At 37.0% G+C, this 25759-nt stretch overlaps 3 protein-coding genes and 1 non-coding gene across 6 annotated transcripts in view; 3 read left to right on the forward strand and 1 right to left on the reverse strand.

The window, feature by feature from the left end:
• Window positions 1–25759, reverse strand: part of LOC129938639 (protein argonaute-2) — a 66441-nt gene that overhangs the window by 27492 nt on the left and 13190 nt on the right. For 2 of the 3 annotated variants that reach the window (XM_056046307.1, XM_056046310.1), the window contains exon 2: window positions 1806–1998. In XM_056046307.1, the coding sequence (XP_055902282.1) occupies window positions 1806–1929 (124 nt within the window). In that variant the 5' untranslated portion in view covers window positions 1930–1998. Of the gene's footprint in view, window positions 1–1805; window positions 2032–25759 lie in introns of those variants that run through there. The other variant, XM_056046306.1, reaches the window with a different exon arrangement.
• On the forward strand, window positions 1272–2569 carry LOC129938641 (uncharacterized). The gene is made up of 3 exons (XM_056046312.1): window positions 1272–1543; window positions 2070–2197; window positions 2254–2569. Exons 1-3 carry the CDS (start codon window positions 1398–1400, stop codon window positions 2433–2435), a joined length of 456 nt encoding a protein of 151 aa, XP_055902287.1. The 5' UTR covers window positions 1272–1397; the 3' UTR covers window positions 2436–2569.
• Window positions 2461–2693, forward strand: LOC129938642 (uncharacterized). Its single transcript, XM_056046313.1, has one exon. It carries the CDS (start codon window positions 2461–2463, stop codon window positions 2638–2640), a length of 180 nt encoding a protein of 59 aa, XP_055902288.1. The 3' UTR covers window positions 2641–2693.
• On the forward strand, window positions 22294–22365 carry Trnad-guc (transfer RNA aspartic acid (anticodon GUC)). Its single transcript has one exon. It is a non-coding gene; the product is annotated as a tRNA-Asp (tRNA).

Below are 25759 nucleotides of genomic sequence, written 5' to 3' on the forward strand. Positions count from 1 at the left end.
CACCAGACACATTTTTTCCAAAAAACAATCTTTTAAGATTTGTAAGGGGCATTGATACATTTATTTGACAAATATGAAGCGAAAATTTTAACGGTACAAAACAATTGACACCAGATAAAAAGTTAGCCGCGTCTCTCTATTAAATAAATTTAAAATATTAGGGTGAAGAAACACTGTAAGGTCATGCAAATATGTTTTTTTCGGATTTAACCCAACTTATCTTGTTTAAATGGAAAAACGGATAGTACGTCGTTTAAATTATAGGACACAATAAAGAATTTGGGCTAGTTGCGAGCTATCTATCTTTTTTTTAAAGCATTTACCATGCAATTTAGGCATACTCATAGATGTTTGCTAAACTCTTGCTAAGTTGTTACTAAGCAAGTCTAAAGTTTACGCTATTTATAAACAAATTTAAACCTAAGTTTAGGGCTTAACCTGTGGTTTAACTAAAAACATAGAAAATGCTGTGTTTAAGTAGTTTTTATCACAGCCAAATGATATATTTGATTTTTGTTTGTGAATTGAAAAGTTTGATAAGTAAATTATATCAAATAAATTTCACGTAAACTTGCTGTCCACAAAAATGTAAATTGAAAACCAGTTTTCCTGCCGTTTACGTTTTATATTTTGATTGTTGTACATCTAAAATATTATAGAACCGTTGTTTGTTCCTTTTTTTATTTTTTATTAAATAAGTTTGTTTTACTTTTTTGACATCCAATTTGAGGAATGGCAACACAAAATAACAAGTTTGAAAATATAACAGTATTTTTTCGCTTTGACCTGTCATTTGAAGTATAGTTGTAGTAGAAGACAAAGACAACCTAAACCTGGGGTTATACTAAACACTGCTGGAAAATTGACTACGAATAAGAGCTGTGTTTATTTAACGAACAAGTCTTAAACTATAGATCAAGTAATAAATATAGTAATTCTCTATGAATACACCCCCATTCAAATTTACGAATAATTTGAAAAAAATTCAATATAATCTCCAAAAAAATCAATCAGCCGAAATGTGACAATAAATAGTTTTTGCGTGTTTTAAGCGAAAAAGTGAATTTCGTAAATTAATGAAAAATATGAATAAATTTCCTCGCATCAAAACTACGATAATATATTATTTATTTTCGCATATTTATCATATCAAACAAAATAGCATGTGAAAATTCGTGCTGCCTGAAATGAGTACTGGCATCACTTTAAATTGTTGGTTTCTTTTTATCTCCAAATCCGTTCAAATCGCATTTAACTTCACGCGTATTCAAACTGTCAGCGAAAGTAGAACGTCAATTTCTATGCGCATGTCACAAAAACCAAAATACTAAAAAAAAATATATAACCAATTTAATTTTCTTGTACAAAAGGAGCTTAGCTTATTAGCAGGAGCCAAAATGTCGATTTATTACAGTGGAGCACTTCGCAGATCCAATGGAATAGTAGCTGCAATCGCCAAACAACTAAAAAGTGTGAATTTAAAAGCTGTCAAACGCGTCACAGTTTCATTTAATCCATTTAATGAAAACGCAAAATCAACAAGGTAATTGACCGCGACAGAAATCTTCTCTAGATATAAAGAGTTAACACATTGTCCCATTCATTCTTTCACATTCGGAAACGAAAAATATCTATTAAATGAAAATCTACATAGTAGGTTGTATAAACATGAATATATCTCACGCAAGCGTATAAGTTAATTAGGAAATTAAATGAAAAATTGTGTTAAAAAAATGTTGTGAGGATGATTCTAGATCTAATTGAATAGTAATTTTGTGATGTTCTTGAAAAACAAAAAAACTTACCATACACCTTGCTGATTATACTAACTGCCGTGTTAATCTGAATTGTTGCACCAATATCGGGATACGAAGGTAGAGAGTGGAGCTGAGCTGGCCCACCAGGAGCCAGCTCACGCTCCGTAGACATTTTAGTCGGAGTGGGCGTCAGTTTGACGGCTTTATATTACCTCCTTCTCTATTTGAATGATGATAGAATCTGCAAATAAATTTAAAAAAAAGTGTCATGAGTCTACTTATATCTTCATTATAAACTTTTATTTTCAATAGGGAACTCCTTGTTCATCTGACATCACCCAAAATCATAAAAACCAACCCAAATTGTATCGTGAAACCAGAAGTTCTTTGTAACTTACAACCTGCTGAAGTAAGATTCTCATTAATTGATGCGGCCAAAGGTGAGAAAGGACAAATTATTTAAGTCCATTAGTTTAAACTTGTCTTGTTTTTACAGAACAATCTAAACTGAAAGAAATTCGATTTGTATGTGATAACCTCACAACGTTAGAGCTCCTACAACTTTGCAACAAACACATTTCCACATTAGCTCCGAAGGAAGACGCGGCTGCAACAAGTTTGCAAACAAAATCTTCAAAAGCTGCCAGTTCGTCAAGGAAAGCTGTAAAGAGGAAGTAAAGCAACCAAGAATCAACAAAGCAATATGGTTAAGCCTCGTGGAACTCTAGCTGTTATCGAACAGATTTACCATGATATCCCAGCATTCACAGATGTCTTCACAGAGGAATCGTTCTATTTCTTTGCTTTTTGTTTTGTTTGTGCAACAATTATTGTTGCATTCGCTTTATCTAGATTCATAACTATTAAACCTGTAGACTTGTAAGCTTTAAGTGTTGTTGGAACAATGAGGTTTAAATAAATACCATTAATTGATAATTAAGGTGTTTTTAAACTATATTTGTGGATATTCTTAAAAAGGAGTGTCAATCGAAAATAAACAAAGGTGTAAGAAGTCCGATGAACAGAGATAATGCAACTACTTGAGCTTACGATAGTTTCTTCTCTCAACTCCTCCTTTGGTAAAAAAATACTAAACATGCATGACAAACATATTCCACTAAAGTAATTGAAAAAGACCTTTAAGTTTCATTTAAGGGCTTACTTTGAAAAATTAAAATTTAAGGAGCAGGTTGGATCTCTTAAATGCACTGTACCCAAAGAAAATGGTTTCTTATAAGGGTGTTTAATTACTTTCCAAAATTATGCCCTTTGTAAAGGTTCACAGTGGCGTATGTGCAACTTTGTTTGGCCAATAGAAGATCAAAACTGATTATTTATTAGCTCATATTTTTATTTATTTAACTTGCATATGTTTACTACATTAAAGTAAAGTTGCTTTTGGCCCATTTAATGGTAGGTAGAGTTGAATAGAGTTAACTTCTTTACGAGGTGGTTTCTGAGGGAAGAAGCAAGCGGATAAATAATAAGCCAATAGGTTGTTCCTTTCTTTTACAAATAAGGAATGAAAAAGGAAACAAAATACTATTATTTACCAAAGAGATTTTTTGGGGAGGGGGAAATTGGATGACCTTATAAGATGAGGTTTATTATTTGGTTAAACTCTAAATTTTATTTTTCCATACTTACTTACTTAAGGTGGCGCTACAGTTCGGGGCGGACCTGGGACATGTGTCTCCAGCCAGCTTGGTCAGTCGGTCCCTAGCTAGCTATCTCCAGTTTCGCACGCCAAGTTGGTTGAGGTCCTCTCCCACCTAGGTGCGCCACCTGAGTCGCGGTATTCCTCTTCTGCGCCGTCCCTCGGGATTGGATTCGAAGACCTTCCGTTGGAGCGTTGATGTCCATCCGCTCTACATGACCTAGCCATCTAAGCCGTTGGACTTTAATTCTGCTAACTAGGTCAGTGTCGCTGTAAAGCCCGTACAGTTCGTCGTTATATCTTCTCCTCCATTCTCCATCCATGCGTACGGGACCAAAAATCACCCGAAGAATTTTTCTCTCGAAACATCCTAAGACGCTTTCATCTTTCTTTGACAGGGTCCAGGCCTCAGCGCCATAAATGAGAACCGGGATGATGAGTGTCTTATAGATGGTGATTTTACATGCTCGAGAGAGGACTTTACTTCTCAATTGCCTTCTAAGTCCAAAAAAGCAGCGATTTGCAAGAGTTATTCTTCGTTTGATTTCAGCGCTGGTGTCGTTGTCTGCATTAATAGCGGTGCCTAGGTAGACAAAGTCCTTAACTTCCTCAAAGTTATAGCTGTCCATGGTGACGTTTTGTCCAAGACGTCGTCGTTCAGTGTCCTTTTTTGATGACAGCATATACTTGGTCTTGCCCTCATTGACCACTAAACCCATCTTCTTCGCTTCCGTCGCAATGCTCAAAAACGCTCCACTGACATCACGCTTTGATCTTCCAATTATGTCAATATCATCTGCGTATCCGAGTAATTGGATGGACCTTTGGAAGAATGTGCCTCTAGTGTTGACGGTTGAGTTTTGCAATTCTTTCCAGAACGATGTTGAAGAAGTCGCATGACAGTGCATCGTTAAGTTTTTTCCGACCTTGATAGAGTAGCGTGCATTCTTCATCGTCATTCTGCACAAACGGATAAGTTTGACAGGGATGCCAAAACTAGACATTGATCTATAGAGCTCTTCCCTATAGATGCTGCCATACGCGGCTTTAAAATCGATAAAGAGATGGTGGGTATCGATTTGAAGCTCTTGGGTTTTTTTCCAAGATCTGCCGTAGTGTGAATATTTGGTCGATAGTGGACTTTCCTGGTATGAAGCCACACTGATAAGGACCAATCAGGTTGTTTACGAATGGCTTAAGACGTTCACATAATACGGCAGAGAGGATCTTGCATGCAATGTTAAGGTGGCTGATGCCTCTGTAGTTGGCGCAATTTAAAGGGTCTCCTTTCTTATGTATCGGGCACACTATGCTGAGATTCCACTCATCGGGCATGCTTTCTTCCGACCATATTTTCAAGATGAGTTAGTGCATGCTCCGTACCAAGTCATAGCCTGCTGCTTTGAATAGTTCGGCAGCGATGCCGTCAGCTCCAGCAGCTTTGTTTGACTTGACTTTAGATATAGCTATCTTCACAAGGTCGGGTAGGCGGAATTGTTGATCTGCGTCGCCGAGGTTGAGTGGTTCTATCTTCCTTACAGCGGAATTCGGTTCGTCATCGCCGTTATATAATTTGGAGAAGTGATCTTTCCATATTCTCAGCATCGACTGCGGTTCTGCTACGATGTTCCCCTGATCGTCTTTACAGGCTTCGGTTAGTGGCTGGTACCCTTAGAAGGTTTTTTTACCTTTATTCTCTTGGGATTTTAGCCGTCTAACGTCGAATCTTCTCACAGTACTTCCTTGTTTTGGCTTGGATCAGGATATCCGTAGCCGTACCTTGGCTACAACGAGGTAGTGGTCCGAGTCAATGTTGGCCTCTCGGAATGTTCGGATATCCTGTATACTGGAGAAGTGTCGTGCGTCGATCGCAATGTGGTCAATCTGGTTGACGGTTGATTGATCAGGAGATTTACATGTCCCCTAGTGGATATCAATATGTGTGAACTGCGTACTTGCTACCAGAACGTCTCGCCCCGCAGCGAAATCGATCGGCCTGAATCCGTTGTCGGAAGTGGTGTCGTGTAGGCTGTATCTTCCGATTATGCCACCAAAGATGTCTTCTCTTCCTAGCTTGGCATTAAAATCTCCTAAGACAATTTTAATGTCATAGCCAGGGCACTGCTCATATGTCTTGTGCAAGAGCTCGAAGAATATGTCTTTGGTGTCTTCATCTTTCTTCTCTGTTGGGCCATGCGCGCATATTAGGCTTATGTTGGCGAATTTAGCCTTGATGCGGATTGTCGTGATGCGCTGGCTCACACTGTTGAAACTCAAGACTTTTTGCCTGAGTCTAGTTCCAACAACAAATCCACACCCAAATAGACGCTGTCTTTGTTCTCGGTAGCAGTCGCCGTAGTAGATATCGAAGTCTTGTAGTTTTCGTTTGCCCGGTCCATCTCATCGAACTTCTTGGATGGCTGTAATATCTGCCTTGCAGCAGTTTAGGGCTTCCGCTAATTGTTCGGCTGCACGCGGTCTGTTAAGGGACCTAACATTCCACGTACATATCCGAAGTTCGTTGTCCTTATTTTGTTTGCGTGGGTTGTCAACAGTGAATCCGTCCGTATCCGAGGCTTGTTGGTGCTTCGAAACTAAAGGTATTTTTCACGTGGCCAGGAAGTCACCCCGACAGCACAACCCCCAACCTGGAGGGCACGATCCTTAGTATAGCTCCAAGGAAGGGAAGCCGGATAAACCGCTCCTTACAGGCCTGGGCTCCGAATATGTCGAAGAAGCCCTATAAGGTGTTCACTAAGTAGTTCAACCTTACTGGAACTGTAGACGCCACCGTTGATTCCATCTCGAGAATTCGTCTGCTGCCGCCTGGATAAGGAGAGGTGCCTTAGTGGAAACACCTCTCCCCCTCTCTCTCGTTTGCTGCCCCCAACAACTTTCCACTGGGGTTGGAATCTATATTGATAAGTTTTTACGAGAGCCCAGAGTGCACTGTTTTTCAAATATCTATGTCAAAAATTTCCAATCCTAGTCGCATGCAGACGCAGAGCATATGGGGTAGACACATTTTCAAGTTTTAAATTCGCTCTCCTGACAAATTTGGATTTGGTGACTTAGTTCTGCTTTCATGAGACGAATTATCTATCTAGCTTTCTACCACATCAGAAGTGAAAGGAACTTTATAAACATTGTTTGTACCTATTCAGTGGAAACGAAGTGTGTGTATTATTTCATTTCTTAAATATTATTCTTCAAGCAATACTTTTTATAACTCCCACAAAATCTCCAGAATCCGGTTAATATGGCTTTTTATATGAATTTTCTTCGAATTTAAAAGGAGCCTTAACGATCACATTCTGCGACTACTTGTGGATCATAAAAATTTTCTTATGATGCACTGTTACTTTGTTTTCATTGTTCTGTTTTATTTGATTTGCCATAATTTCTTGTCTCCTGCACTCTCTTGTTTGCCATCAAATATCAATGACCTCTAAATGGGTCGTTTCATGCAGGTTTGCATGTAAATATTACAAACAATACACAAGTTGTGTGTTGGATATATTCTTGTGATCGTTTATGCAGATCCAACGAGCACTTTTCAGGTCCTCGCTTTATCTTTTACGGAATCGATTGCATTGCGTTAAGTGTATGAGTTTAACGAGTATTTCTTAGTAAATTGTATTTTGGATTCAAGTATTTGCTGTAAATATAGGCTGATAGTGTATACATATGTACATCTTTTATCTTGCTATTTTGTTTTGTACTAAATTGATGGATAATTAATTCAGTATAGAAAAGGCAAGATTTTTCAAAAGAAAAATAATGTACTAACGAAGAAAAATAATGATAATATCGTTTTACTATGTTATGTTGATTGTTCACATCATTAGTGCTTTTTGTGAGAATGAGGGTTTGTCTTTTTTCGAGCGTAACAACGATAACACATTAAAATGTCTAATGTCATTCGAAATGATTTTATCGCTTTTTAAAACATTCTTTAAGATTATTAATACGTTTTTCCAGGCGTTTCCTCCAATTTAAGATACTTTTTAAATATGATAAGATTCTTTTGGAGTAAAAAAGGCTTATTTATTTTTGATGTTTGGGAACAAGAAAAATTCGTCTATCGCTAAGTCAAGACCATATGGTGGATCATCATAAGTTTATTTTCATAGTCTCTTAAAATTCAGTTGTTTTTTAAGAATGAAAAAATTGGTTTGAGAGGGAGTGAGTCGAAATGCTGTGTTTTAAAATATTGTATGGTAAAAATTCTCTATGATACTGTTTGGTCATAATACTGTATGGTTAACATTCTGTATTTCAAAATATTGTGCATTTAAAATACTATATCTCAAAATACTGTATCTCATAATACTGCATGGAATACCGTTTAACTAAACCGTGATTTTTTAAGAGCTTGAGAACTTTAAAAAAAAAAAACGCATACAATTTGCAAAATCTCATCGATTCTTTATTTGAAACGTTAGATTGGTCCATGACATTTACTTTTTGAAGATAATTTAATTTAAATGTTGACCGCAGCTGCGTCTTAGGTGGTCCATTCGGAAAGTCCAATTTTGGGTAACTTTTTCGAGCATTTCGGCCGGAATAGCCCGAATTTCTTCGGAAATGTTGTCTTCCAAAGCTGGAATAGTTGCTGGCTTATTTGTGTAGACTTTAGACTTGACGTAGCCCCACAAAAAATAGTCTAAAGGCGTCAAATCGCATGATCTTGGTGGCCAACTTACCGGTCGATTCCTTGAGATGAATTGTTCTCCGAAGTTTTCCCTCAAAATGGCCACAGAATCGCGAGCTGTGTGGCATGTAGCGCCATCTGGTTGAAACCACATGTCAACCAAGTTCAGTTCTTCCATTTTTGGCAACAAAAAGTTTGTTAGCATTGAATGATAGCGATCGCCATTCACCGTAACGTTGCGTCCAACAGCATCTTTGAAAAAATACGGTCCAATGATTCCACCAGCGTACAAACCACACCAAACAGTGCATTTTTCGGGATGCATGGGCAGTTCTTGAACGGCTTCTGGTTGCTCTTCACTCCAAATGCGGCAATTTTGCTTATTTACGTAGCCATTCAACCAGAAATGAACAAAATTTGTCGATAAAAAAGCGAATTTTCTGCCAACTTTTCTAGGGCCCATTCACTGAAAATTCGACGTTGTGGCAGATCGTTCGGCTTCAGTTCTTGCACGGGCTGTATTTTATACGGTTTTACACCAAGATCTTTGCGTAAAATCTTCCATGTGGTCGAATAACACAAACCCAATTGCTGCGAACGGCGACGAATCGACATTTCACGGTCTTCAGCAACACTCTCAGAAACAGACGCAATATTCTCTTCTGTACGCACTGTACGCATTCGTGTGGTTGGTTTAATGTCCAATAAAGTAAACTGAGTGCGAAACTTGGTCACAATCGCATTAATTGTTTGCTCACTTGGTCGATTATGTAGACCATAAATCGGACGTAAAGCGCGAAACACATTTCGAACCGAACACTGATTTTGAAAATAAAATTCAATGATTTGCAAGCGTTGCTCGTTAGTAAGTCTATTCATGATGAAATGTCAAAGCATACTGAGCATCTTTCTCTTTGACACCATGTCTGAAATCCCGCGTGATCTGTCAAATACTAATGCATGAAAATCCTAACCTCAAAAAAATCACCCTTTACAACGAGTCATTAATAATGATTGAGGATATTTGTATTCTTATTTCAAACATGCCGCTCATCCATTTTGGAATGCCAGCGCCGAATCGCCCAGCAGTAGACATCATCAACAGCGATGTTCAACGTGAACACCAGTTCGATAAGACTTCTTTGGCTACTTTTGTTGCGGAAAATGAACAATTGCTTACTGCTGAACAACGAAATGGATATGATCAAATTAACGTTTCAATTGCAGCACAATAAGGTGGATTCTTTTTTTTAGACGCTCCAGGTGGCACTGGTAAAACATTTCTTATCGGACTGATACTTGCGCGGATTCGATCTCAAAATCATATTGCATTGGCCATTGCTTCATCAGGCATTGCAGCAACGTTACTTGATGGTGGACGGACTGCTCATTCACTAAAATTACCTTTGAACGTTCATACAAATCCCGAAGCAATGTGTAACATAAAGAAGCATTCAGGCATGGCTGAAGCTTTGAGAAAATGTAAAATTATTATTTGGGATGAATGTACAATGGCCCACAAGCATTCGCTTGAAGCTCTCGACAGGTCCCTGAAAGATATCAAAAATATAGCTCGGTTTTTCGGTGGTGCTCTACCCCTGCTGTCTGGTAATTTCAGACAAACATTACAAGTCATTCCACGCGCGACATATGCAGACGAAATAAACGCATGTTTGAAAGAATCTTATCTATGGCCAAGTGTCACTAAATTATGCCTTACTATTAATATGCGCGTTCGACTTCAAATGATCCATTAGCGTCAGGATTCTCTGAACAATTGTTAGACATTGGCAACGGTAAAATTCAATTGTATGAAGATACACAATATATTCGACTTCCAGAGAATTTTTGCACCATGGTGGCTACCAAAGATGAGTTAATAACAAGTATGTTTCCAGATTTAAGACATAATTATACTAATGGCTGCGAGAGCGAGCTATTTTAGCCGCAAAAAAATTAGATGTTGACGCCATCAATTTTAAAAATGGTGATGAAATTACATTTAACTCGATTGACACTGTTGTTGATCCTGACCAAGTTGTCAACTATCCTGTAGAGTTTCTAAATTCACTAGATTTACCTGGAATGCCACCACATAATTTGCGACTGAAAACTGGCTCACCTATAATTTTGCTTCGAAATTTAAATGCCCCAAAATTGTGTAATGGCACGCGATTAGTTGTAAAAAAATCATGGGCAACATTCTTGAAGCCACTATTTTGAGTGGAAAATTTCAAGGTGAAGTTGTACTTTTACCACGGATCCCAGTGATTCCTTCAGATTCGCCTATACCATTTAAACGTTTACAATTTCCAATCCGCTTGGCATATGCTATGACTATAAATCAGTCCCAAGGCCAAACAATGACAATTTGTGGCCTAGATTTAGAAAACCCATGTTTTTCTCACTCAATTATATGTTGCGTGTTCCAGAGTTGAAAAACCATCGAATTTATTTATTTATACACCTCAGGGTTAAACCAAAAATATTGTACAGCCAATGGCATTACGATAAATTAAGTTTTTGTAAATAAAAAAATATGTTTTTTAAATAAAATAGTTTGAGTGTAAGCTTTTTTACCTTTAATTAAAACAAGTTGAAGATTTCATTACACATACTGACACGCTATCGATTAGTCTAATTGTAATAAATTTACATGTAATGACGTTAAATATTTTCATAACGTTTGAATAATAATTTTCATCAAAATGATCCAGAATGTTTTAGCTTATTAAAAAAAGTTTGAAATTTTCAAATTAAAGACGTGTAGACAGGACAACGTCTGCCGGGTCCGCTAACTTACTTACTTAAGGTGGCGCTACAGTCCTGTGTGAACTAGGGCCTCACCCAACAAACTTCTCCATCTAGCTAGGTCCCTAGCTAGATGTCTCCAGTTTCGCGCTCCAAGTTGGGTGAGGTCACCTTCCACTTGTGCGCGCCACCTGATCCGTGGTCTTCCTCTACTGCGCTGCCCTGTGGGTGCGGATTCGAAGACTTTCCGGGCTGGAGCATTGGTTTCCAATCGCTCTACGTGACCCAGCCATCTTAGTCGTTGGACTTTTACTCTTCTTGCTAAGTCTACGTCGCTGTACAGCCCGTACAGTTCGTCGTTCCATCTTCTCCTCCACTCCCCTTCGATGCATACGGGACCGTAGATCACACGAAGAACTTTTCTCTCGAAGCGACCCAAGGTGCTTTCATCCGCTTTTTTCAGGGCCAATGTTTCTGCACCGTATAGCAGGACGGGGATGATAAGGGACTTATATAGCAACACTTTGGTCCCTCGAGAGAGGACATTACTACTCAATTGCTTTCTTAGTCCAAAGAAACAGCGGTTAGCAAGAGTTATTCTGCGTTTGATCTCAGCGCTGGTGTTGTTTTCTGCGTTTACAGCGGAGCCTAGGTAGACGAAGTCCTTGACTACCTCAAAGGTACGTCTGTCGATTGTGACGTTTTGACCAAAACGTCGGTGTTGTATGTCCTTTCTAGACGACAGCATGTACTTTGTTTTGCCCTCATTAACCGTTAAACCCATTTTTGCCGCCTCTGCCTCAATACTCACAAAAGCCCCATTGACATCACGCTGAGTTCTTCCGATTATGTCAATGTCATCAGCATATGCCAGTAATTGGACAGACTTTTGAAAGATAGTGCCTCTAGTGTTGACGTGTGAGCTCTGCACTATTCTTTCAAGCACGATGTTAAAAAAATCGCATGACAGCGCATCACCTTGTCTAAAACCTTTTTTGACATCAAAAGGTTCTGTTAAGTTGTTTCCAACCTTTATGGAGCAGCGTGAATTCTCCATGGTCATCCTGCACAAACGGACGAGTTTGGCAGGGATGCCAAAACTAGACATGGCTCTATACAGCTCGTCCCTGTAGATGCTGTCATATGCGGCCTTGAAATCGATGAAAAGATGGTGGGTGTCGATTTGGTGCTCTTGAGTTTTTTCCAGGATCTGCCGTAATGTGAATATTTGATCAACTGTGGACTTTCCTGGTCTAAAACCACACTGATAAGGACCTATCAGGTTGTTGACGATGGGCTTTAGACGTTCACATATTATGGCAGAGAAGATTTTATAGGCGATGTTAAGTAGACTTATTCCTCTATAGTTGGTGCAGTTTAGAGGGTCTCCTTTTTTCAGGATCGGGCAAACAATACTGAGGTTCCATTCATCGGGCATGTTTTCTTCCGACCATATCTTACAGATAAGTTGGTGCATGCTCCTAACCAACTTATCTCCAGCTGCTTTAAAGAGCTCGGCATTCAAGCCATCTGCTCCAGCGGCTTTATTAGACTTCAACTTAGATATGGCAATCTTTACTTCGTCTAAGTCGGGAGGACGGGATTGTTGGCTTTCGTCGTCTATATCGAATGGGTCATCCTGCCTGACAGCGGGATTCAGTTCTTCGTCACCGTTATACAGTCTGCAGAAGTGGTCCTTCCATATCCTCAGCATTGACTGCGGTTCCACTATAATGTTTCCACTTTCGTCTTTGCAGCCTTCGGTTCTAGGTTTATGTACCTGTGAATTTCGTTTCACCTGTTCATAAAACTTTCGAACCTCATTCCTGCTTTTATACCTCTCAACATCTTCGACCGCACGCTTCTCATGCCCTCTCTTTTTCCTTCTGAAAAGTCGGCGTTCCTCTCGCCTCTTCTGCTCATAGAGCTCACGAGCAGCTCTCGTCCTTTTATGCAGCGCCGCTTTGCGTGCCTGTTGTTTGGCTGCATTTGCCTGCCGACATTCCTCATCAAACCAGGGGTTCCTTGTTAGTGGCTGTTTGAAACCCAGCACATCAGAGGCGGCTTCTCTGATTGCATCTTGGCAATTTTGCCACTGGTTTTCGATACATTGTGTTGGCGGCAGAGAACTTCGAGAGAGGTTACTTGTCACTCGGTCGGAAAAGGATTTGGCGATCTCTGGCGATTGTAGCCGTTCGACGTTGTATCTTCTCCCAGCACCTCCCTGTTTTGCCTTGGGTCTGGAAATCCGAAGTGCTACCCTGGCTACAACGAGGTAGTGGTCCGAGTCGATGTTAGCTCCTCGGAAAGTTCGTACATCCATAATGCTGGAAGCGTGTCTGGCGTCGATCGCAATATGGTCAATCTGGTTGACGGTAGATTGATCTGGAGAAGTCCAAGTTCCTTTGTGGATGTTGAGGTGTGGAAAACGCGTACTGGCTACCATGACGTTTTGCCCCGCAGCAAAATCTATGAGCCTGAATCCATTATCGGAAGTGTCGTCGTGCAGGCTATTTTTCCCGATTATTCCACCAAAGATGTCTTCCCTTCCTAGCTTGGCATTAAAATCGCCCAGGACTATTTTAATATCGTAGCTAGGGCACTGCTCATATGTTTTGTCTAAGAGCTCGAAGAACATATCTTTGGTGTTGTCGTCTTTCTCTTCTGTGGGGGCGTGCGCGCATATCAGGCTAATGTTGCCGAATTTAGCCTTGATGCGTAAAAAAATATATTTTTTAAATAAAATAGCTTTTTTACCTTTAATTAAAACAAGTTGAAGATTTCATTACACATACTCACACGCTATCGATTAGTCTAATTGTAATAAATTTACATGTAATGACGTTAAATATTTTCATAACGTTTGAATAATAATTTTCATCAAAATGATCCAGAATGTTTTAGCTTATTAAAAAAAGTTTGAAATTTTCAAATTAAAGACGTGTAGACAGGACAACGTCTGTCGGGTCCGCTAGTTTTTTATATAATCAAAACGATTTTTATTTTTTAGCCTATTAAAAGCATTTTGAAATACAGAATTTTGAAAACAGAATACTCTTATTTTAAAGAAAACATCATAATAATGTGTAATAAGTGCAATGTTCTAATATAGTTTCCTTGAACAATAACAGAATGTACCTATGAGAATTGATAAGTCTTTGAATTAATAAAAACAGAAACAAAATAATGTCTTCTTCTTCTTTTCTCTTATTCATTTTCTTCTTCTTAATTGTTTGTACATATCTCTCAAGTAAAGGGTGATTTTTTTGAGGTTAGGATTTTCATGCATTAGTATTTGACAGATCACGCGGGATTTCAGACATGGTGTCAAAGAGAAAGATGCTCAGTATGCTTTGACATTTCATCATGAATAGACTTACTAACGAGCAACGCTTGCAAATCATTGAATTTTATTTTCAAAATCAGTGTTCGGTTCGAAATGTGTTTCGCGCTTTACGTCCGATTTATGGTCTACATAATCGACCAAGTGAGCAAACAATTAATGCGATTGTGACCAAGTTTCGCACTCAGTTTACTTTATTGGACATTAAACCAACCACACGTCTGTTTCTGAGAGTGTTGCTGAAGACCGTGAAATGTCGATTCGTCGCCGTTCGCAGCAATTGGGTTTGTGTTATTCGACCACATGGAAGATTTTACGCAAAGATCTTGGTGTAAAACCGTATAAAATACAGCTCGTGCAAGAACTGAAGCCGAACGATCTGCCACAACGTCGAATTTTCAGTGAATGGGCCCTAGAAAAGTTGGCAGAAAATCTGCTTTTTTATCGACAAATTTTGTTCAGCGATGAGACTCATTTCTGGTTGAATGGCTACGTAAATAAGCAAAATTGCCGCATTTGGAGTGAAGAGCAACCAGAAGCCGTTCAAGAACTGCCCATGCATCCCGAAAAATGCACTGTTTGGTGTGGTTTGTACGCTGGTGGAATCATTGGACCGTATTTTTTCAAAGATGCTGTTGGACGCAACGTTACGGTGAATGGCGATCGCTATTGTTCAATGCTAACAAACTTTTTGTTGCCAAAAATGGAAGAACTGAACTTGGTTGACATGTGGTTTCAACAAGATGGCGCTACATGCCACACAGCTCGCGATTCTATGGCCATTTTGAGGGAAAACTTCGGAGAACATTTCATCTCAAGGAATGGACCGGTAAGTTGGCCACCAAGATCATGCGATTTGACGCCTTTAGACTATTTTTTGTGGGGCTACGTCAGGTCTAAAGTCTACACAAATAAGCCAGCAACTATTCCAGCTTTGGAAGACAACATTTCCGAAGAAATTCGGGCTATTCCGGCCGAAATGCTTGAAAAAGTTACCCAAAATTGGACTTTCCGAATGGACCACCTAAGACGCAGCCGAGGTCAACATTTAAATTAAATTATCTTCAAAAAGTAAATGTCATGGACCAATCTAACGTTTCAAATAAAGAATCGATGAGATTTTGCAAATTTTATGGGTTTTTTTTTTTTTAAAGTTCTCAAGCTCTTAAAAAATCACCGTTTATATTTCGGCGGAGAATTCAATATTAAGATTTTGATTAGTAATTCTAGTCCGATGCAAAATATCCTCACTCATTGAGTCTTTATATTTGTTCCACAGAGCAGATGCATCAGACGGAAAACACTTTGTCAATACTATTGAAAATAATTGACGAATTGGTTGTGGAGAAGAGCTCAGTGCTGCATCTGCAAGTGTGAGATCCCAATGGTTATCATCCTCCAATAAATGTAACTCACGACACGCATCGAAGAAAGAGTCGTATGAAGTACCATTGACTTTTCGCAAATATTGGAAAGACGTCGGTCCAGGGACAATAACCAGTAATAAACGCAAAAAAAAATATTCGCGTTGCTTAGGATGAACTGTATATAATCGACCTAAAGTTTTTGTCATAAATATATCAGCGAATCCTGGTACTGGAATGCCTCGTTTCCGCGGTTCCCAATTCTTTGATTGTTTATTCCATGTACAAAATTTAGGAACATCAGTGTACATCAACGTCCTTGCGAATTGACCAACAGCATCTTGTCGACTACAAAGGTTAAAAAATTGAGTAAGAGTTGTTTTTAAAACCGTCAAAGCCTGTTGTAGTGCAGTTTCTTCTCTAAAGTAAACACGCAAGATGCACATCCAAATGTATAACAGCAGGATCCCTTTCATGTATAGGGAACGTAAAAATGCGCCAAATAGCTTCCTTGCTACTTATGTATCGACCCATTTGATAACGTGTTATTTCGTCATTGTCGTTAACATTTTGAACAGCAAATATAGCTTTATCACTACCCTTGTGAACATACTTACAAATGTATTTGATAGACTTCACCGAACTGCATAGTTCAACGTTTATGTGCGCTTTGTAGGTTTTGCACAGCAATGGCGAATATGGAACTACCCAGCGATTATCAATATCTACTCTCACACCATTTGACAGACGCAATTCATATGATTGACCACCATTGTCTACGTCTCTACGTCGATAAGATGGATTTTCCATTATCCATACATGGCGACATCATGTTTAGAGTGCCACATGGACCATGGATCATATTTGTAGTAACAATGTTAAACAATTCTGGATCAACATTCGGATCTGGAATTTCCCCTGAAATAATTTTGTCAATTTCTTCTGCGCGTATTTTATCCACCAACTAAATTAAAATATGCGCATGAGGTAAACCTCGTTTTTGCCATTCAACAGAGTAAAGCCAACAACGCGTTTCACCAAATACCGAGTAATGTGTAATCAAATTCATCGAAGATTTTATTTTTTTGTTTAAAGTTACGTGCAGTGACATCATGACGGTGCATCGATGTAACGTTCACATGGGTCACCAGCCATAACGACTGCAACTTCATTAATAGTTGGAACATTATATGTGCCTGCGTGCTCTCCATAGGGCACTTTGTCTGCTTTGATGACAATGACGTAGTAAGAAAGAGTCTTAAACAATTTCTCGTTCTTCCATCCGCTCTATATGGTTGTAAAGGCAGCGTGTATGTGATTGTTGCTCCTCATCATTCCAAAATCAACAACTACTAATAAATTAAAAATAATTAAAAAAAACATTGTCCAGTGGACAAAATTGTGAATCTAAACCATTCTCAGATCCCCTTGAACACACACAAAAAATTTCATCAAAATCGGTCCAGTCGTTTAAGAGAAGTTCAGTGACATACACACTCACAGAAGAATTATAGATATTAAGAAGATTACTTATTCCTTTTCCAATTTGACAAAGAACCCTTTTACGCAAAACATTAAATGGAATCGTGCAGAAAATAAATAATCCATATAGAGTAATAAAGTTCAGCTTTGTGTTGAATAAAAAAACATGATCAAGTGTCATTTTGACATAAATAGACTTGATTTGACAGTAAGGGTAATTTTTTTGGCAGCTAGCCAATCAGATACAAGCAACTTGCCGTACTTTCAAGTCCCTTATGTCATCTGAACCTTCCCAATCAAAGTCTACGAATAGAGGAGCATCAATGAATGTTTCTCAGCAAAGGTACCTATACTGTAACAAGGTTCTAATGTTAAATTTAAGTATTTAGGTTTTGTATCAGGAAACGGCCAGTATATTCAGTTTCTTCAAAACTCGTTTCACAGCAAAACAAGATTTGAAGCCTTTAAAGTTCTTTACTAAGATTTGAAGTCTTTAAAATTCCAATTGGTTTGGAAGTATTTTTAAAGAAGCTCAATATTGTGGGTATTATTACATTACCCGTGTTTTGTTGGGAAATCTATCCATAGTAAAGTTGGGTTTTACACGAATAACAAAAACAATATCCATAGTGAGAATAACACCGATAAAAGTTGGAATAGAATCTCACTATGGATAGGTTTTTGACATTTATACGAGCCTCGAATGGATCTTATGTGATTTTGTTCTCAAATGTTGGTACGATTGATATTGCATTTGTATCTCGATGGCTGTGTTCGTTGTGTAGTTCTGCATTTGGAATCATGTGTGTTTTCCATTGCGGAAAAAACGAATCTATTACTGTTAATATTATTTAGTTTTGTTAGTGAAAATGGACTAACTGGGCTTATTTTGCAAGAAAAAACAATAGAAAAGATATTCATGTTTTGCTTTTTTTCCAAAAACGGTTTATCTCAGTTTAGAATAGATAAATCTCAACTCGATTCAGGTATATAAAGAATTGAGGTGAGCTTCAAGCTCGCTTCAACACCACATGTTAATGTAGTAGTCTACGAACAAGCCACCTTTTTGAAGTTTTTTATTATTATTTTGACAGATCTTTTTTCAGTTGTACCAATTTTTAAATACACAAATCTGGCCACTGCGGATCGTATTGTTGGGAATTTCTCACTTCACTATACATGAAATGCGAACAAAACGCACGTATTGAATCGAACATTAACCTATAGGTACCCTTTTTAAATACTTTGTTCTTTAAAGTAAATCGAATTTCGTCCAAAATAGGTAATACATACACTGCCAACCACTAGGATGAGGCCACATATTTTTCAACCGATTTTCGGTCCGATACCTGTTGGAATTAGTTTAACCCGGAAAATTTTACTACATGAGAGTAGGTACATATTTTCTTAAAACAAAGTGATACAATTATAGGGTTAATTAGAAAAGACCGTTGGAATTTCCCTACATTAATGAATGAGCTACCTATAAAGGATATAAAAAAGTGAGTCACTAGGATGAGGCCATTGCGAATATTTCGTTGTAGAAGTTCAGATCAGCAATTTTTTTCAAAATTTAGGTTACAATATTTAAGAACGTTTTACAAATAACTATTTTTATTAAATTTCAACTACAAATGGGTTCCGGAAAGACGTTGACAGTAGCAGAAAGAGGACAAATAGATGCGTTCAAGGAAATGGGACTCTCAAGCCGAGAAATAGCAAGGAAGCTGAACAGAAGTAAGACAGTTGTAAACAACTATCTTGCTGATCCTCAAAACTATGGAAAAAACCAAAAAGGACGCACAGCCCAAGCAACAACATCCCGAGAAAAGCGCTTAATTTTACGTATTGCTTCAAATTCTACTAAAATAAGGTCCAAAAGCGGAGTATCAGCCAGTATTTCGACAGTCCGAAGGATAATAAGAAAAGATGGTACTATACAGAGAAGAAAACTCAAAAAGAAACCTGTTCTAAAGCAAGTACACAAGGAGCTGCGAATGAACTTTGCAACAGAACATGTCTCTTGGAGCAGTCAATGGAAACGCGTCGTCTTTTCGGATGAAAAAAAGTTTAGCCTTGACGGCCCCGATGATTACAACTTTTATTTCCATGATTTAAGAAAAGAGGAACTAATTTTGGGAAGACATCACAGCCGTACATCAGGTGTTATGGTGTGGGGAGCTATCACCTACTATGGCAAAATCGAATTGGAGTTTCTTTCTCTAACAATGAACGGAAACAGCTACAAATACTTGTTGGAACGCTCATTTCCGAAGATGAAAAATATATTTGGACCTCTGCTTTGGATTTTCCTACAAGACAATGCCCCCATCCACACTTCCAGGGTTGTCAAAAGCTGGATTTTATCAGAAAACGTAGAGCTTTTGCCATGGCCACCCTATTCACCGGACTTGAACATAATCGAAAACGTATGGGCATGGCTATCTCGAAAAGTTTATGAAGGCGGTGGACAATTTGAAGACAAGGACTCCTTAATTGAAGCTATCAGTGATGCCTGGGACGAGATTTCACTTGACTATTTAAAAAAAACTTTATGATTCCATTCCAAACCGTCTAATAGAGGTCATATCGAAAAATGGGGGGCATACTCATTATTAATTGAGAAAAACTTAATAAATAAATGGTTTGAAAACCAAAAACTGTAAACATTTCTTTCATTTTTTTGATATTTTATAAGATTTTTCATGTGCCCTCATCCAAGTGACGCACTTTTTCATACTGTTTTTAAGTAGCTCTTTAATTAATGTAGGGAAATTCCAACTGTTTTTTCTATTTAACCCCTTAATTTTATTACTTTTTTTAAAGAAAATATTTACCTACTCAAATGTAGTAAATTTTTATTGGTACGAAATTTCCAGCAGGTATAAAGAACGAAAATCGGTTGAAAAATATGTGGCCTCATCCTAGTGATTGGCAGTGTATGTATGTGTAAAGATATATTTACATACCTACATATGTATTAAGATATTAATTGTATGAATTATAACTCAATTTAATGTCATAAACCTCATACCCACCATAATTGTTTGTCAACATCGAAAACTCAAAAGAGAACATCTTCATCGAATTAAGTTTTCTTTTTTCAAATTCACGCAATACAAAAAAGACTGTGCTACCGAGCACGTTTCTAGGCTACCGTGCCGTTATATCAAATTGCATTTACCACACGCATTTTCTTCGTCTCTATAGGTACACAATATAAGAGGACACAATAAGTAAAAAGAAATCTTTTTTTTCCTAAGCTTCTTTTCTTACTTGTTAGCTCTTTTAAATCACATTGCTATAGTTACAATACAACAACCCCATGCATAGAACGCATCCAAAGAAAATAACAAAACGACAACAAGTCATATAAGCTAACAAAAGAAAAGCAAGAAAAACCGGAAGGAGAAAGTCTCCATATTTCAAGAAATGCATTCAAAGCAGACAATACGGCGATAGTTTTTCACCTAGTTAAGAAGTTCATTCGTCTATCTTTCTATCTATATTTTGTTGTGTTCTTCCCTTTCTTGTTTTTTATTTTTTTTTTCTTCTCTCACATTGCTTTCGGTTTCCCTTTCTAGAATGGTGTATAGTGTATAGAGAATTTTCCTTATACTCTTCCCCACTCACCACTCGCTTATCTACCTGACCTTTCTTTCTAGTTTCCTACTTAAAAGCGCATTTATCTCCATCACAAAATAAAAGGAAATAAAAAGAAAATGGGCGCCAATCGACAATGGAAAACAAATATGGCGCCCGGGTGCAACAACTTTTGCGTGCATTTTTCCACATACTAACACAATTAAGCTATGTTTACAAATATTAATATATATTTATGTGTGTTATTATAGGGAACCAATACACTCGAATTCCATAATGCACTCAACATTCATGCGCAATGTGTGTACTTTTATTGTACTGTATTGCAAAACATTGCGTGAAATGGGTAAAGAGAAAATACTTATATTCTCCACATCACCCTCGCCACCCTCCGTCTACACCCCTTCTTTCAATTTCAACACAAAAACTATACCAAAAACTTTAAACACAAATCGAACCGTGGTAATGTTGCTCATTCTATGTTTTTGGCGATTCTTTTTTCCACTCCTACCTTTCTACATATCTATATATCTCAGGCTTCCAACATTGGGCTATTTATCGGAAACTGGGCTACCTTTTTCCAAAATTGAGTATGTAGCAAAAATAGCCCAAATCTAATCTTGGGCGATATTTTTCTTCGTACAAATAAATGATATAAACAGAAATTGGTTTATAATTTATATTATTAAACTTTTGCGTTTGCAACGCTGTAAGAAAAGAAATCTTTCTTTCTGTTTGGACTGTGTTCAGAAATCAATACCGATTAACCACATCATTGTTCCAGACAATTACACGTTGAAAACAATTTTCCATACAAATGTTTTCAAGCTCAAGGTACAAAAATTATAATATTTTTAAGCATTCCAGATTTGTAATTGAAATTGAGCTATCATATGGGCTATTTTACGGCTACGATTTTGGGCTACAAATATATCGAGCTAAGTTGACAGGTCATGGCAACCCTGTGATATCTAGGTATGTGTATCTATTTATATACGTATGAACATAGATATTAGTCCCTTCTGTGTTGAATTTACAACAGAGAGGAGCTTTTTGTGTGGGAGTGCTTAGTTTCGAAGCGAATAGGATGTGGGTTGCATTTGGGTTCCGCATTGGAAGTATCAAGTATCCTGTTTGATTTGAGTCCGATTAGAAAGGAGGCTCATGATCAGAATTCACAGGATAGAGACAGAGACATTTTCAGGCTTACAATAACTGGAGTGGGGAAGGGGTATGTTAGGAGCTATTTACAAAAATATGTTCAATAGGTAAGTATATTACATTATGTATACAACTTTTTACACATACATATACGGAAGTAAGGATGTATGAATGTTTTAATGTATTTGAAGTTCGAACAGCTGTAAGTCAGATAATATTGGAAATTGCATCGATTAAGATATTGAAAGCAGAAGGTCAAACATTGAATATCGTATAATTTAACTACGTTTCTAAATTTTACATCAACAAAACATAGATTTAGTTTTGCTCTTATTGCTTAAAAGCGACTTTAATAATTTTCAAAAATGATTTATACAAAGCTGAGTTGATTATTGTACCTATTTAGGTGCCAACAAATTTCTATAAATAGAAATAAATAATAGTATTTTGTTTTGGAATCTACGTTGCGATGATGAAACGTCATCAATCTAAAATATTTGTTTGCATCCAAAAATTTAACATCCTCGATAGTATAGTGGTCAGTATCCCCGCCTGTCACGCGGGAGACCGGGGTTCAATTCCCCGTCGGGGAGATAAATGATGGAGTTTTTTTTATTTACATATATTTCGTTTTAGTAGATATGCAATAATCCATGCCCATTTTATACCTTTTCTTCGGAAAATAGATACTATTAATATAAAACATCAATTTAAAGCGTTCCTCTGAAGTACAGACGATTGTTAGATCTTACATACAATATAATTCGGTTCTTACAGCTAGGCTGTACATTTCACTTTCACTCGAAATGAAATCGAAATCGATCGAAAATATAATTCAGTGTTCTAAAATTCGATTTTATCGATTTCGATTTCGAATTTATCGAAATCGAAACGAAGCAAAATTGTTGTGTTCCACAATTCGATTTTATCAGTTTCCGAGCGATTTCAAATCGATCTTGTTCATTTGATGTGAAATAGTGGAACAAAAAAGACGCGATTAAAAATGTAAGTAAAAAAATGATTTTTTTAATGAAACTTCTTAAGGTTATTGCACTTTAAACATATTGAAACAGGGGAAAACATAAAAATAATGCGCAGGAGGCGATATTTATAAATTTCTCGCTAGGGAATTTATGAAAGGGGACCGAGTTATCGCGGAAGCTTTGTGGGACAATTTAAAATCCGACCTCAACAGCAATGGTCCACCGCAGAAGGACGCGAGTGGTTGGAGAAAAGTAAATAATAATAAACAACTAGCAACATAAAAACAAAATCATGGTTTACACTTTTGTATTGAAGGTTTGGACGGACTGGAAGAGAACAATAAGGAAGAAGCTATCCCATAACAAGGCAGAAGATGTATCAACTGGAGGAGGCCCCTTTAACAAATTTGTGGTATCGCCTACGGAAGATGCAATTGCTAAAATTTGTGGTATTTACACCGTCGCGTCGTTGAGGGAATTCCTAACACGATGGATTTCGGTATGGAGAATGAAGTCGAATACGGTAACAATAATTCCATGCCCAACAACTCCCAACAAGTTGGTCAAGAACATGAAGCAATGCAAGAAGTCACTGAACCTGCATTACCAGCAGCACCATCAGGTAGGAAGAGAAAGAGACAAACCCTCGGCAAGAAAACGCAAAACTGTGGCTAGCTGCAACGTTGCAGGAATTGAAGATTGTTTAAGATGTGGCTCAACAATTTCCAGCACCATTAATAAATATTTTTAAACACGTGAAAAATAAAAATTATTTACAGAAAAACAATTTGCAAAAATAAAAATACTTCAACAACTTCCCAAATGACAGATATCAGCTGATATCAATTTCACGAAAAGTGATTTCGCAAAAAATTTCAAGGTACCAAATCGTTTGAAATGTAGAACACTGAAAATGAATTCACTCGATTTGCAATTTCGATTTCACTTTCATTTCACTCGAATTTTGGAACCTAGCTCTTAGTATCACAATGATCCAATCCAGATCAGATCAAGAGAATAAAACAGCTCGGATCATATTTAAATTAATTATTTGACGTTTAGAGTGGAGTTGCTCTTCGAGCATTTTGTTCAGCGATGAATGTATTGTTCTTTTGTTTAAATGATACCGATGTATTTTGTTAAATATTGATTTTTTGCACTCACTCATTTTAGTTTCACGGAATAATATTTTGTTTTTTTAACCATTGGTGACGCAAATTTGACTTTGATCAATGGTGACGCCGCGCCGCGCCACCGCCGCCGGCCGCACAGTGGGGCACCTTGTAAAGAAGAGCGGACAAAACTCTATAAAATCGAAACTAATGAACCGATTTTGATGAAATTTGCAGTAATTATATCCAATACAAGAAATGCTTAGATTCATTTTGTTTGCAATTATAAGGATAACACATTGCAATAATGATATAGATAGGTGGTTAGATAGCTTATTGTTTGATTTATTATAAAATAAATTCAAATAAAAAAATAATTGAAGTAAATAATATAAAAACAAATTTCATCTTAATAAACTTAATTTGATATCTATGTGCAAATCTATTAAGTTTCAATGGAAGGTATTTCTGATGGACATTTATTTCTTAAATCCCTGGTACCATTAAAACTTATTCAACGAGAAAATGAGGAACGAATTCACGAATCATTCACCACCTCTTCAATTTTCCTTTTCGGAAGGAACTCCGGAAGAAGTTAAAAAAAAAACAAAGATCGTGTAGAAGCTGAATTTCTGAATCTTTGAGAAATTGGACTTCGATTCAATGGATGCTTCATTAAAATTAAACGTGTAATGGAGTATATCCTGCACTAATCATACAAAACCACACCCCACTGACAACGGAAATAAATAAAATGCACGACTGGGTCGCACGAACTTGCTCCTGCATGCAAAAAGTCTGTTTAAAAAAGTACCTATAAAAGATTTTTAAATATACCTGTAAAATAAGTTTGCCTTCAAAGATATAAATGCCCTTTGATTTGTCAAAAAAAAAGCGCAATTCATCCCAAGACACTTGATACTTGTAAGCGTACTTAACGAAAGCAATTGTTTATGTATATAACTATTTCGTTCAAAGCCTTTTCCTTTGGATAACCTTATTTTAATTTCATATTAGAAGAACCAGGATGGAAAGTAAATTATCTGAAGATAAGAAAGAGGAAGAACATTTATGTTTAAATTTAAAAGCGACCGCCTATTGGTTGTGTAGTTAGGTAGGTTTCTAAAACGAACATATAATAGTTCTTTAGGCGTGCCCAGCTTTATGCAGATAGATAGATAATGCCATATTTATGATGATAGTGAAATAATGTTATTGGCAGGTAGAAAGTACCTACTACAATCAAACGCAGTTCTACGTTCCTACAAGTTTTCATCGCAAACATGGAGTTATCAGGTTCAGTTTATTTTTTTCGTAAAAGTACAAGAAATTGCTATTCATGTGTTGGTTACAGTCAGGCTTTTGTGCTCTTCTTAAAGAATAATATTTTAAAATCATATATACAAAAGTACCAAGATATTAATTCTTGATAGACACTTTAAAATAGATAGTTGATTGAACATATCATATTCGTTAATCCGGTGCAGTGGCGCTTCACGGCCATAGTTGATGTTTACAATAGTTATAGTTATTGAAATACATAAATATGTACCAAATGCATTATTTTAGATAAAAGACAGGAATGTAATTAAAATTTTGTCTAAATAATTTACTTTAAATACAGTTAAAATAATTTTAAAAAAATATTTTAAGATTCAAAATTTTACCTGAAAAATAATTTTGTCTCCAAAAATTTAAATTCCATTTTATAAATAAAAAAAATTCTAGATTTTCCAATTGTTTTTTTGAAAATCGTTAGAGCGTTTTTTTAAAAATTAATTTTGTATATATAAAATTTTTCAATTTTTGTTTTAAAAATATTTTTGGAATGCAGTTGTTTAGAGATTGAAAATATTCGCTGTACATTTGAATTTCGTAAACAAATGTTGACC

The sequence above is a fragment of the Eupeodes corollae genome, chromosome 1 (genome assembly GCF_945859685.1).
Source record: "Eupeodes corollae chromosome 1, idEupCoro1.1, whole genome shotgun sequence".
Lineage (NCBI taxonomy): Eukaryota > Metazoa > Arthropoda > Insecta > Diptera > Syrphidae > Eupeodes > Eupeodes corollae.

Excerpts from the sequence above, each read along its gene's own strand:
- LOC129938642 (XM_056046313.1), top strand. The coding sequence starts at position 2,461 with ATGGTTAAGCCTCGTGGAACTCTAGCTGTTATCGAACAGATTTACCAT.
- LOC129938641 (XM_056046312.1), top strand. The coding sequence starts at position 1,398 with ATGTCGATTTATTACAGTGGAGCACTTCGCAGATCCAATGGAATAGTA. Across the intron at positions 1,544-2,069 it reads GAAAACGCAAAATCAACAAG|GGAACTCCTTGTTCATCTGA; the intron begins GTAATTGACCGC and ends TATTTTCAATAG. Across the intron at positions 2,198-2,253 it reads ATTAATTGATGCGGCCAAAG|AACAATCTAAACTGAAAGAA; the intron begins GTGAGAAAGGAC and ends TTGTTTTTACAG.